Source organism: Salvelinus namaycush, chromosome 17 (genome assembly GCF_016432855.1).
Source record: "Salvelinus namaycush isolate Seneca chromosome 17, SaNama_1.0, whole genome shotgun sequence".
Lineage (NCBI taxonomy): Eukaryota > Metazoa > Chordata > Actinopteri > Salmoniformes > Salmonidae > Salvelinus > Salvelinus namaycush.
Genome location: NC_052323.1, coordinates 2,663,195 through 2,676,273, shown reverse-complemented (window position 1 = coordinate 2,676,273; position 13,079 = coordinate 2,663,195). Strand labels below are relative to the sequence as shown.

At 41.5% G+C, this 13,079-nt stretch overlaps 1 protein-coding gene across 3 annotated transcripts in view; it reads right to left on the bottom strand.

Moving 5' to 3' along the window:
• Positions 1-13,079, bottom strand: part of ocrl (OCRL inositol polyphosphate-5-phosphatase) — a 39,889-nt gene that overhangs the window by 6,276 nt on the left and 20,534 nt on the right. For 2 of the 3 annotated variants that reach the window (XM_039012045.1, XM_039012046.1), the window contains exons 15-19: positions 12,600-12,735; positions 12,187-12,297; positions 11,663-11,828; positions 10,796-11,031; positions 5,338-5,361 (exon numbers count right to left, since the gene is read on the bottom strand). In XM_039012045.1, the coding sequence (XP_038867973.1) occupies positions 5,338-5,361; positions 10,796-11,031; positions 11,663-11,828; positions 12,187-12,297; positions 12,600-12,735 (673 nt within the window). The remainder of the gene's footprint in view (positions 1-5,337; positions 5,362-10,795; positions 11,032-11,662; positions 11,829-12,186; positions 12,298-12,599; positions 12,736-13,079) is intronic. The other variant, XM_039012047.1, reaches the window with a different exon arrangement.

Genomic DNA, 13,079 nt, shown 5'->3' with positions numbered 1-13,079 from the left:
ATTTAAAGTAACATGCCATTGCAGGCCTCGACATTCAGGCCAGTGACAACTAAAAGCTACTGACCTGAATGAAAAGAATACTGGCCTGGGAAAGCAGATGCTCACATTACTTAAATGTTATATTTAATTTGAGGGCTGAGCACAAACCCTATTTCCCAGGCTACCCAGACTCCCTGCTCCATCCAAACGAAACACCACGGACGTTAGTTTCTTCACCGCAATTAGTATGGATCAGAGTACCTCCCCAACCCTTTAACGAATGCGAACATATTCAGGGCAATCTTATTGGTACAGAAACCGATGGGTTGGGCCAGAGACAGAACACACATGGGTAAACCGGCAGTTTGACAATTCGTCATTGGATCTGATACTAACCTTGGATAGAGACGATACAATCGCTGATGACTTTGTTTTGTACAACACCCCTCATCACCACAAACGACTTCAATAACAGCGCAATCTCAAAAAGGGTGTTTTTGTGAGAGATTTTTAAGTCACTCCACAGTTAAAGAGCCCTTTTTATATTTTGGTAAATTCTGTTTTATTTTTCTAGGTTTCCGGTTTTCACTCTCAAAATCACACTTTATCAAAAAACTACAAAAACTGGATGTTCTAAATTCACAAAAATGCTTAAACCACATCAGGAGACCAATTTTGAGGTCAGGAAACTAAAAAATAAATAATAACTTGTAAAAAATTGGAGGGATTATTAGGTGGCCATGATGGTATGAGGGCCAGATTGGGAATTCAGCCAAGAAACCGGGGTTCACACCCCTACTCCTACGATAAGTGCCATGGGACCTTTAGTGACCACAGAGAGTCAGGACACCCATTTAAAGTCCCATCCGAAGGACAGCACTCTACACAGGGCAATGTCCACAATCACTGCCCTGGAGCATTGGGATGTTATTTTAGACTAGAGGAAAGAGTGCCTCCTAATGGCCTTCCAACACCACTTCCAGCAGCCTCTGGTCTCCCATCTAGTGACCGACCAGGGCCAACCCTACTTAGCTTCAAAAGCAAGCCAGAAGTGGGAAGCAGGGCAGTATGCTGCTGGCCCACCATAACACGTTAACTATCTAGCTAACTTAGCTGGTCCATTGTTGCCTATGCGAGGAAGTTAGGCTACCTAGCTAAAATGCTTGCTAGCCTATGACAACAAAAACAACGCCATGGCATTGGCGTTCAACTAGTCACAAGTAGGGTGAGTCCAAAAAATGTTTGACTTGGGCATGCGCACACGCACACACACAAACAAACACACAGAAATCAGTTCCATGGACAGCCACATTATATTTAGCAACATTGATTGGACTAAATCGTTTTTGGAATCTTTAAGTTAGATTTCACTGTATTAAAGCCTAGTTGATATGATGATGTTTAAGTGTAAATGGTGCTGGAATAGCAGAGGCAGGGCTCCTGTTGTCTTTGTGCTGACCTGCAGTAACTCCGTGGTTCTAAATCAGTAGTTGTTTAGTAAACTGTTGAAAACATTAACTTGCTGGACCATGCTGCAGGTCATATAACTGTTTGTTACATCTAATATTTGCTTTGTGGACTTCACCGGACAGATGTTGCTCTCCAGTTTTGTCATGAAACAAACGAAAGTGTAGTTGAATTTATTCCGCCTCTGCGTGACTTGTCTTTTTGTTGTCTTGGCCTTATTGTACTGTATATCACAGTGGCGTATGAATGAATGAGTTATAAAGCACGCAACGCAATTATCACAACTTAGGTTGTAATACAGCTTTTTTTTACTGGCTTGGCTTCACTAGTGATTTATCCCACGCATCACTACTGGTAGTTCCTGAGTTAATTAGCAACTAACATCCCATCATGCTTAGGGTCATGTATAAAAATGCACAGTTGCACATTATTTTGGCTACCATGGTTAGAAGAAGGATCTCAGTGCCTTCGAAAGAGAGGTCTCAAAGGAGCATAGGGGGTTTAAAGGATGTGTGTGTGTGTGTGTGTGTGTGTGTGTGTGTGTGTGTGTGTGTGTGTGTGTGTGTGTGTGTGTGTGTGTGTGTGTGTGTGTGTGTGTGTGTGTGTGTGTGTGTGTGTCTCTCAGTCACCAGATCCCAACCCAATTGAACACTTACGGGAGATTCTGGAGTGGCGACTGAGACAGCGGTTTCCACCAATTATGGAATTTATTGTAGAATAATGGTGTTGAATCCCTCCAATAGGGTTCCAGACACTCGTAGAATATATGCCAAGGCACATTGAAGTTGTTCTGGTGGCTTGTAGTGGCTTAACGCCCTATTAAAACACTATGTTGGTGTTTCCTTTATTTTGGCAGTTACCTATTTATGGTGCCATCTGTAGTGGGTTTAGCCATGCAGTGATTCAGTTTCACTGGCCGGTGAGCTGCTCAAGATACGGAAGGTGAAGATGGGATTAACATCAGGCTTTATATGGGTGAAGCTGATGCTGCTTAACTGAGCACTGAGCACTCTGCTTCTCCCTAAACTCTCATTAGCCTTAATCATGTGTGTGAAGGCCTGTGCACTGTAGAGTGACCTGCTGTGAAATGAGCTTGGGTGTGCGGAAAAAGGACTGTATGTGTGTGTGGAGGGACGGTTGTGATGCGTGTGTACTGCGGTGGAGACGTGCTTGAAGTCTAGTACATGTGGTGTCACTTCTATGATCGCACACACAAGCACGCAAGTGTGAAAACCAGGCTCCTCTCTTGTAGGGCTGGGCGATATATCAAATTAATTTGATGAATTCAAATGTATGTTTTTGCGCGATATTCTAAATGCCTGTGTCGCTCCTTCTGTGCACTTTCCCATTTACAACAGAGATCTGAATATAATGACAAGATGCTCATGACTCCGCCCTAACAATAGGAGTCGTTGTCCCAAAGGCGGGAAGGCAGGCGACAAGCTTAGGTCCAAAATAAGCCCATAGAAACACATTGGGCTAATTTTGGACAGATTTTAACGAGAGCGAAACCTCACTTCACCTCTTCCTCTGTTCACACATACACAAGTCCCTGAAACTCACACCAACAAAGTTGAGAGATCACTTCTTCCTCTCGATTTGCATTTGAGGTTCGGTCCAACAGAATCGGTCATATGGACACCCAAACACATTGAGACATTTTACTGTAATAGTAGAAGTTAACCTGTCTAACGATATCCTTTATATGTCTCAACGACTCAGCTGTCGAGTCTTTTATAAATGTGCAATAAGCATAAAACAGTTATATTAGGAATTGGACGCTTATTATCATTCGAAGAAATACGGTAGGTCACTTGATTTCAACATCTGAACAAAGTGAAGAGGCTAGAATGCTGTTCAAACAGTTGGAGACGCATAGAAGGTAGTCTTCATAACAATTCGACTGTTCTGCCGTGTTAGCTACAAAACATATCCAAGTTGGCTAAACTTGAAATATAAAGATTAGCTGGCTACTCACTAGCATGTGGGCTTGTGGTTGAGAGATTGTTGTTGAGACCTGTGTTCATTTTCTCTAATGCCTTCTACAATAAGTTAGTCATTATTAGTGAATGTGCATTATGCATGGTTCTGGTTACATTTATAACGAGGGCATTTTCATAGACATCAAAGCCAAATCAGAGACGTTTGCAAAAAAGCGGGTTAAACTATTTTTAATAAATAGTTACATTATCAGTGGGGCTTTTAGCCTAATTTCACACGCCCTGTATTCATTCGATTATTGCTGACTGTTTGAAATGCAGTGTATTTGACCTTTAACTGTACAACAAAGCTTAGAGAAAATGTTTAAAAAAAACAAATTTAATCGAGATGTATATCGTGAAAGTTTGGGGGAAAAAACGAGATATGATTTTTAGGCCATATCGCCCTGCTCTACTCTCTGGTCTATCACTGCCTTAGGGTTATCAATCTCAACCAGTGCTTGCATAATTTTAAATATTTAAAGCATATAATATGCACTCAGGCACATTTCATGACGGTCTTATGCGGGCCACCAATATCTCAGATTGAAGACTAGTACAGCAAGTAGTGGTGAGAGATTAGGTCTTTAGGTCGATTATTTTAAAAAAGAATAACTTTTTTTTATCGATTTCAAATATTTTTGTAGACATTAAATGCAATACGCATTATGTGGGTTGAATGCTGTAACAGAGAATAAAAGTCCCATGATGGTAGTGACTGCCCATTACTGCTTATCGCTTATTAACCACAATTTATTCACATTACTTCAATAAAATATTTCAGTTGTGTATATTACATTTGTTTTAGGCCTAGCTGATTACTTTATTATTTCATTCCAAGTCATCATCTCTATAGAGCAGCTGCCTACGCTGTCTGACAAAATAGAATATTGGCCTGTTGGAAACTAAAACGCCCTACTATATCACACAGTTGGGGCTTGATCGGATTTCTCTCTAGAGAACCTGCACATTGCGCTTACAGCAAAAAAGGAATTCAAATAATTGAGCCAACATCAGTCAATTAGTTGTTTGAAAATGGAAAAATACCACAATTCAACTATTCGCTCAGCACTTACAGCTAGTACTGCTATGGCAGAGATGGACATGCAACCCCTGCGTCTAGAGCTGGAGTAAATTAAGACTTTAGCATTGGATCCCAAAGCAGAATATTTGATCATGGTCATGTCTGAACCAATGTCCTTCCCTAATTCAGAACATGAGGTACTGTATATTTGGTTAATCTAAGGTGTTTTTATGTCAAATCTAGAAAGCAACATTACTAGACTAGAACCTGGGTTGCCTATTTCGCTGACCAACAGCGGGGCAACAGACTAGCCTTATACCCTGACTACACCGCTCGCATCGCATGAGCGAGCGTTGCAAAATAAATGTAGAAATCTATGTTATTCAATTATTGCACCCACTGCTTGCGCGCGTCTGCGTTGCCAAGGGCTAAAATAGAAGTCCTTTCTATTTCTGACGCAGATCACGCTGCAAGTCCTGCCTCTCCCATCTCCTCATTGGTTTATAGAAGCAGGTACCCACGTGCCATCTCCTCATTGGTTACACCCACGTGGGTGATTGAAAGACGAACTGTGTTGCCGGTTGTCGTAGTAATACTATGAAAGTTTAGATGCCAATCACCACATAAATTCAAAGATGAAAAAGCTTGGAAGGAGGAGAGATGACTAGAAACGATTCAGTAGACCGTTTTATGTGTGGATTAATTGTCGATGTCGAAGACCTTGTGCATTTCAGGTAAAATAACAACTCAATGTTTATATCCCAGGACAAATTAGCTAGCAACAGCAAGCTAAGTAGCTAAATTGCTATAAATGTTTAATGCTTTTAAATGTTTAATGATTCTAATCATTATATATTTCTATAAATGGGCACACCATGTTGACTTTACCTTTTCCATGTAGCTGTCCTCTCCCTGAGCACCCAGCAGCCACCAGCACAGCAGTGAAGAGTTGGAAAGGAATGATCAACGCAATGAGGAAAGATGAATAGAGAACAGAGAAGATACTGTAGATAGGACATAAAGCGTAACCACAGAGGAGTAAGGGAGTAAGATAATGACATGCTGTTTGAAAAGGTGCAATCTGTAGGTTACTTTCTGTTTTTTTAAAGTATTGTCCCAGGCCGGCAGGATTGGGGGAAATGGTCTTTGAGAGTGTATCGAGCACTGATTGGCCTAAATTGAGTTTTGTTTTGTGTGTGTTCTTGTTTGAGCATTGATTCCTTGAGCATTACAGGGGTTTAAGAAGTTACAGATTGCACCTTTAAAAATTAATGATTCCACCCAAATGTACCCATGCAAAGAATGACAGTAGAAAAGTAACAGTGGAAGCAAGAGATCATTTGCAATGCAATGGATCATATAAACATAGCATACTAATCTAACACTAGTGGCCAAGGTTGGATATAGATAGAAATGCATGGACAGGCTATTTGTACTGTAAAGTAGACCAGGGTATATGACTAGCCTAGACTAGTCAATGATCCCAGCATTTCAGGAAAGCCCTTCTGTCATTTGTACACACCATGTGCCACTTCCTTATTCCTTTGGAGATTCTAAACAATGGCACAGGTTGAAACATTCTCGCTGCACTCGACAGACTGTGGAGATTTGGACTGTGGCGGTCACTAAACTTTGTCAGCCGGTGATTGTCAAGCAAATAACTGCCGGTCTCATGGCAATTGACCGTTAATTAACATAAACATGATACATGATAAAAATAAAATGTAGTCTATTTCAAAGGAACAGAATAGCATACTCTGAGTTGTCTTTATGTTAGGTCCTGATCTGGCTATTCCAAATGGATTTGGGCTACACTAGTTCATTTAGTAGACCAGATTTGCTTAGAATTCCATGGCATTATTTTATATTATGAAGAATACAATTGAACAAAGCTGTAAAATAAAATGGAAATTTGAGGGTGTGCGGCTATTCTGTGTTGAGCGGTTAACAAAGAAATAGGTACTCCTATATGCTTAATTTAGAGTTATTTATGCAACTTTAGTTGTTCTACAAACGTTGGGCTATATATATTTTGATTTTTAATGCACTGTAAGGCTGCATGATGAGACTAATGATGATTTGAAAAAAGTTGCTTGAAAGGCATGAACTCTGCTTTGCTTTTTTGTGCAGGCTGTACACACTTCATCAGTATCTCATTTCCAATTTGACAAGCATTTCATAATGCCTTGAATTTCACAGCGGCCTCCCCTTTGTGTGGCCGTAATGTACCCTAAAAAAAAATCCATGCCTTTTGCGGCCAGTGGCCGTTGTGCCCTTGGCCAGGAGTGCTGTGTTGTGCCCTTCTCCCGGAGTCCTGTGCGCTCCGAAGCACCTCTTACTCACATGGCTCTCCATCACGTGATCGGGTCTTTCTCACAGGCTACAAGTGAAGACAGACATCTGGGATGCAACTGCGCACGTCCTTATCTAATTCCGAGGTGCATATTAAAGATATTGGAAGAACTGTCCACATTTACTTTTCATCAGCAAACAAGATGAGTAGGCCTACCGAACAGCAAAAGCACTAGCCTATGTCAATCTACTATCCCCCATAGTACAAAAGTCAACCTATTCTATTCTGTGCGAGAAATAAATATTCCGAAACAGTCTGGGACAGTTGTGGGATGCGATAGATCCCAAATTAATACAACCACTAATATACAAAAACCTTTTTCTCGCAATGTGGCTGACGAAACAGAGCAGAACATTTAGCTTAAAACGTTGATAAATTAGGCTATTTCTTCACATTATAAGCGCAGCAATGTGCACATTGCAGTAGGCTATAAGTGTGAATGTTTTATTAGCTGGAAAACACCGTTATTAAAAGTGACCGCAATTGTGATTATGCATGTAATGCTTTTATTATAAATTATCTTCCCCAAACTTGAAACTAACACGCTGCTTATGTATGCCAGTTAGGCTCTACACCCCTTCTAAAGCGGATTAATGTGCTTCATTTTAAGAAGTTATTTGGCGACTTTAGTTGTGATACAAACCTTATCAAAACATATAAACTATGGGCTAGGCTACATGTGGTGTTTGACTATGATTAGATTTTTTTTTTTTTTTTTTTAAGGCATTGTTTCTTATGCTGGGCATCATTCACAAGTGATAATATATAATTCAGGCTAATATTGTCACCCATCAGACTATTCTTAATTTAATCTTGTCTTTACTAAATAATGTGTGAGAAATTTGTTTTGATTTAGAATGGACCATTATCATGCACCTGTCTTGAATACATGTCATCTATGCACTTAAATTGCGAATGGAGGACGCTTTTCCCGTGGTTCATTTTCATGCCAGCCAGGTAGGCTATACTCTTGTTGTAAAGATAAGCAATGTGCATAATATTATGAAAGTTGAGAAATAAATATAGTAGGCCTAGCCTATAGAAAGCTGATGGGATCCTCCTCTTTTTAGTAGAGGCCATCACTGTTTTCTCATGCAATTGCATAGCCAAATAGAAATGTTGCGCAACATGAGCTCTTATGAAGTGTTTGATTAACTTTTCGATTACATTTGAATTGTCAGAGTGATTAGAGGGACAATAGAGAGCTGAGTACAAGGTATTTAGCATGTTTGGTAGGCTACTTATGACCATCTGCAGCATCAGAGCTTGGAGAAGCCTAATTACCGTGACTAAACGGTCACGTGGAATTTGACTGCCTTCATGACCGCCGATATGGCGGTAATACGGTCACCGCAACAGCCCTAGTGGAAACTCTTACAATCCCTTAAAGGAGTGGACAAACAGGCCTTCACGTGTCCCTGCCAGATATCACTTTCTGAAGAGACTTTTGAAAAAATGAGGGGCCAATGGAGGAAGATCTAGAGCAAATCTATGTGCTCTTCAACACCAAACTTTGAGGGCTCAAAGGTTGGTGTTGAAGAGCACATAGATGCAGTGTTGGCTGCTTTTCATGTCTTACCCTTTTAGATGGCTTAGGGTTAGGGAAACCAACTTTAGCAGAATCTCTTTGCCAAAAGTGTCATGGAGAAAAACAACTACCTGCCATTGCTGCCTTCAGTTCCTTCAATGACTGAAGTGCTGTATATACAAAGAATAAGCTGTTGCATTGACAGTTCACCTAATCTGGCAATGAATACTATATGTATGTTGTGTTGTTATTTTAGGGCTCTCTTTATGTCGTGTTGTCTCTCTTCGTGATGTGTGTTTTGTCCTATATTTTCAATCCCAGCCCCAGTCCCCGCAGGAGGCCTTTTGACTTTCGGTAGGCCACCATTGTAAATAAGAATTTGTTCTTAACTGACTTGGCTAGTGAAATAAAGGTAAAACAAAAAATAACAATATTTAAAAAATCAACACAGTACCAGTCAAAGGTTTGGACACACCTACTCATTCAAGGTTTAAAAAAAAATGTATTACTATTTTCTACATTGTAGAATAATAGTGAGGACATCAAAACTATGAAATAACACATATGGAATCATGTAGTAACCAAAAAAAAGTGTCATATTACATTTGAGATTCTTCAAAGTAGTCACCTTTGCCTTGATGACAGCTTTGCACACTCTTGGCCTTCTCTCAAACGTTTGAGCTAATCAGTTGTGTTGTGTCAAGGTAGGAGTGGTATACAGAAGATAGTCCTATTTGGTGAAAGACCAAGTCCATATTATGGCTAGAAGAGCTCAAATAAGCAAAGAGAAACGACAGTCCATCATTACTTTAAGACATGAATGTCAGTCAATGAGGAACATTTCAAGAACTTTTAAAGTTTCTTCAAGTGCAGTCGCAAAAACCATCAAGCGCTATGATGAAACCGGCTCTCATGAGGACCGCCACAGGAATGGAAGACCCAGAGTTACAGTTGAAGTTGGAAGTTTACATACACCTTAGCCAAATACATTTAAACTCAGTTTTTCACAATTCCTGACATGTAATCCCAGTAAAAATCCCCTGTCTTAGGCCAGTTAGGATCACCACTTTATTTTAAGAATGCGGAATGTCAGAATAATAGCAGAGAGAATGATTTACTTCAGATTTTATTTCTTTCCTCACATTCCCAGTGGGTCAGAAGTATACATACACTCAATTAGTATTTGGTAGCATTGCCTTTAAATTGTTTAACTTGGGTCAAACGCTTCGGGTAGCCTTCCACAAGCTTCCCACAATAAGTTGGGTGAATTTTGGCCCATTCCTCCTGACAGAGCTGGTGTAACTGAGTCAGGTTTGTAGGCCTCCTTGCTCGCACACGCTTTTTCAGTTCTGCCCACAAATGTTCTATGGTATTGAGGTCAGGGCTTTGTGATGGCCACTCCAATACCTTGACTTTGTTGTCCTTAAGCCATTTTGCCACAACTTTGGAAGTATGCTCAGGGTCATTGTTCATTTGGAAGACCCATTTGCGACCAAGCTTTAACTTCCTGACTGATGTCTTGAGATGTTGCTTTAATATATCCACATAATTTTCCTTCCTCGTGATGCCATCTATTTTGTGAAGTGCACCAGTCTCACCTGCAGCAAAGCACTCCCACCCCCATGCTTCACGGTTGGGATGGTGTTCTTCGGCTTGCAAGCTTCCCCCTTTTTCCTCCAAACATAACGATGGTCATTACGGTTCTATTTTTGTTTCATCAGACCAGAGGATATTCCTCCAAAAAGTACGACCTTTGTCCCCATGTGTAGTTGCAAACCGTAGTCTGGCTTTTTTAGAATTCAAGGCACACTTAACCAGCATGGCTACCACAGCACTCTGCAGCAATACGCCATCCCATCTGGTTTACGCTTAGTGGGACTATCATTTGTTTTTCAACAGGACAATGACCCAACACACCTCCAGGCTGTGTAAGAGCTATATGACCAAGAAGGAGAGTGATGCATCAGATGAGAGTGCTGCATCAGATGACCTGGCCTCCACAATCACCTGACCTCAACCCAATTGAGATGGTTTGGGATGGATTGGACTGCAGAGTGAAGGAAAAGCAGCCAACAAGTGCTCAGCATATGTGGGAACTCCTTCAAGACTGTTGGAAAAGCATTCCTCATGAAGCTGGTTGAGAGAATGCCAAGAGTGTGCTAAGCTGTCATCAAGGCAAAGGGTGGCTACTTTGAAGAACATAAAATATATTTTGATTTGTTGAACACTTATTTGGTTACTACATGATTCCATATGTGTTAATTCATAGTTTTGATCTAGTAGTAAAAATAAAGAAAAACCCTTGAATGAGTAGTTTTGTCCAAACTTTTGACTGGTACTGTGTGTGTATATAATTTAACAAACATCTCTTCAATACGGAACAATATGTACATCACTCCTAACCTACTTCGAAAGTTTTCCTTCCTGGTTGCTACAGTAACTTCACGTTAACTAGTCCCACTCACCAGGTCGATGAGCTTGATGATGGGGATCTCCCGGATGGGCTTTTTCATGCGGCACAGGGTCTCCAGTGAGGTACCGAAGCAGCTGGGCAGGTAGTTGCCTGAGATTGTGATGAAGTAGTCCTTGCCTCGGTCCAGATGCAGCACCAGAATGTCCTCGATGGCGTCCTCTCCTGAGTTGAGCAGCGTCACCGAGTCTTTGCTCACATACACATCCAGGAAGATCTCTAAAGTTTCGTCTGGTGGAGAGAGACAAAGAGGGGGAGGGGTCATTAGGGTATGGGATGGAAAACATTCTGCAATGGAAAGTGGACATGGTCTTTTCTTATTGAACAAATCCAGGTAGGCCAAAATCCTTGTTTCAATCTGTTCTCTTTCGTTTTGGTTCCTCAAGAACAAAGCCCTAGTGGTATGATAACTGAAGAGGGATAGCACTGGGAACAAAAAATACATGCACACAATGGGTTATGACAGAGTATAGATACTATACAAATGCATTCTTCGGTGCAGTTGCGAAACAACCCCTAGACCCTAGGCACCTTATGTCAAATATTTGATTGGTAGGCCTATGAATAATATGGTAGCAGCATGCCCTCTGACAGACTTGGTAGGACTTTCAACATATTGTTTATTGTATACGTATCAAAAGCGTATTTAAGGAGTAGGGGCTAGAGGTCGTATCTGGACAGGCCTTCCTTCTCCCTCCTCTAGGAGATTATTCAACTGATTGATCAGTGAATCCTTAGATCCTCCGATCAGTGAAATCCCACCAAGGAAGGAGTAAAGGATTGTGTGAAAGTATCCCACCAGACAGGGCCCGTGAGTGACTGTGGAAGGTAGGTGCCATGGCTGAAAGTGAAGTGGACTCACTGGGCTCTAGGAAGCCTTCGCTGGGCTCGGCGTGGAGCCAATTCTTGCAGTACTGTGAGTCGTTCAGCTTGGGAATGAAGGCAAAGTGACAGGGGACCTGCCCGTCGTTGGAGATCACAAAACGCTCCCGCTGAAGCTGGCGGAACTTGACGTCCTTAAAGGTGAACTACGGGAGAAGAGGGAAAGAGAAAGAGAGATGTTGAGAGGAGGACAGACACACAGTAAGCCAGAGTGCAATAATATTTGTTTAAAATACAAACAGATGCCCATACCATTCTACCTGTGCAAAGTAACTCAAGCATCTTGGCAGGCTTATATCAATTTTCTTAGTGATTTAAATTCAGACCAAAAAATTGCCTGTCACAAGTCCCTGATTCAATTCAAAACGACCATGTACCTTGCTTACTGACAAAAACAGAGAATTATTTATCTGAATCAACATGTCAGTGGGGAGGACATGCTGGACAGGAAATCAATACGATGAGAGTCATGGCTCTGTACGTGTGCATGTTCTGTCTACTCACCTCTCTGTGGGTCAGTGACAGAGACGGGAGGAATTCGTTCTCCATCCTGTCCATCATGCGCACAATCTCCTCAAAGACCTTCTTGTGGCGCGCCTCGTTCACCACCTTCACCTGTTACACACAGATTCATTTTCCATCAACACCGATTCATTCATTATAGCATAACTAAGCACGCTATTCGAGAATAAACACATTTTAAGCCAATGTATATGTATTTATATTATGAGTCTCAATAAGCTGTATAGTATGTTAAAGGTTTTTATGTCTATTTTACTTAATGGACTCCTTCGGCTTAGCAGATGTGTTTATTGTGAATGTGAGGCCTCCATTGACTGCCTCGACCTCAATCAGTCAGATGTGATTTCCAGACGCTGACAGACAATGTAGTGAGTAAGTGGCTCCATGATCCTTACCCCTACGCTGAAGAGGGAGCTGACGGGCTTGTGGTCGCTGGTCTTCAGTTCCATGTGGCTCCTGTAGTGGAGCTGCTTAACGTCACTACCCCTCCACAGTATCCGGTCGCACCACGCCGGGACACGACACTTACCACTGCAGGAGAACCCCAGACAGAGAGACAGTGGTTAGAGGCACAAGGTCAGCTAGTGGTTAGAGGCACAGTGGTTAGAGGCACAAGGATCGTGTTCATTTGGGCACTAAATGAAAGACAGCAGATTGAAACAGTGATAGACAACGTTGACTCGTCCAATACGAAACAGTAATTTTCGCTTTCCGCTGAAATGTTTTCCAAACATGTTCAGTTGCATGCCACACAACCCAGTGTCTCCCTAGATACCTTAGATTGTTTTCCAGGTAAATCACAAAGGCCCCCAAAGCAACCTCCTGGGTCTCTTCAAATTATTTTAGGCAGGAGGGGAACAAAGCTAGTTAGGGGG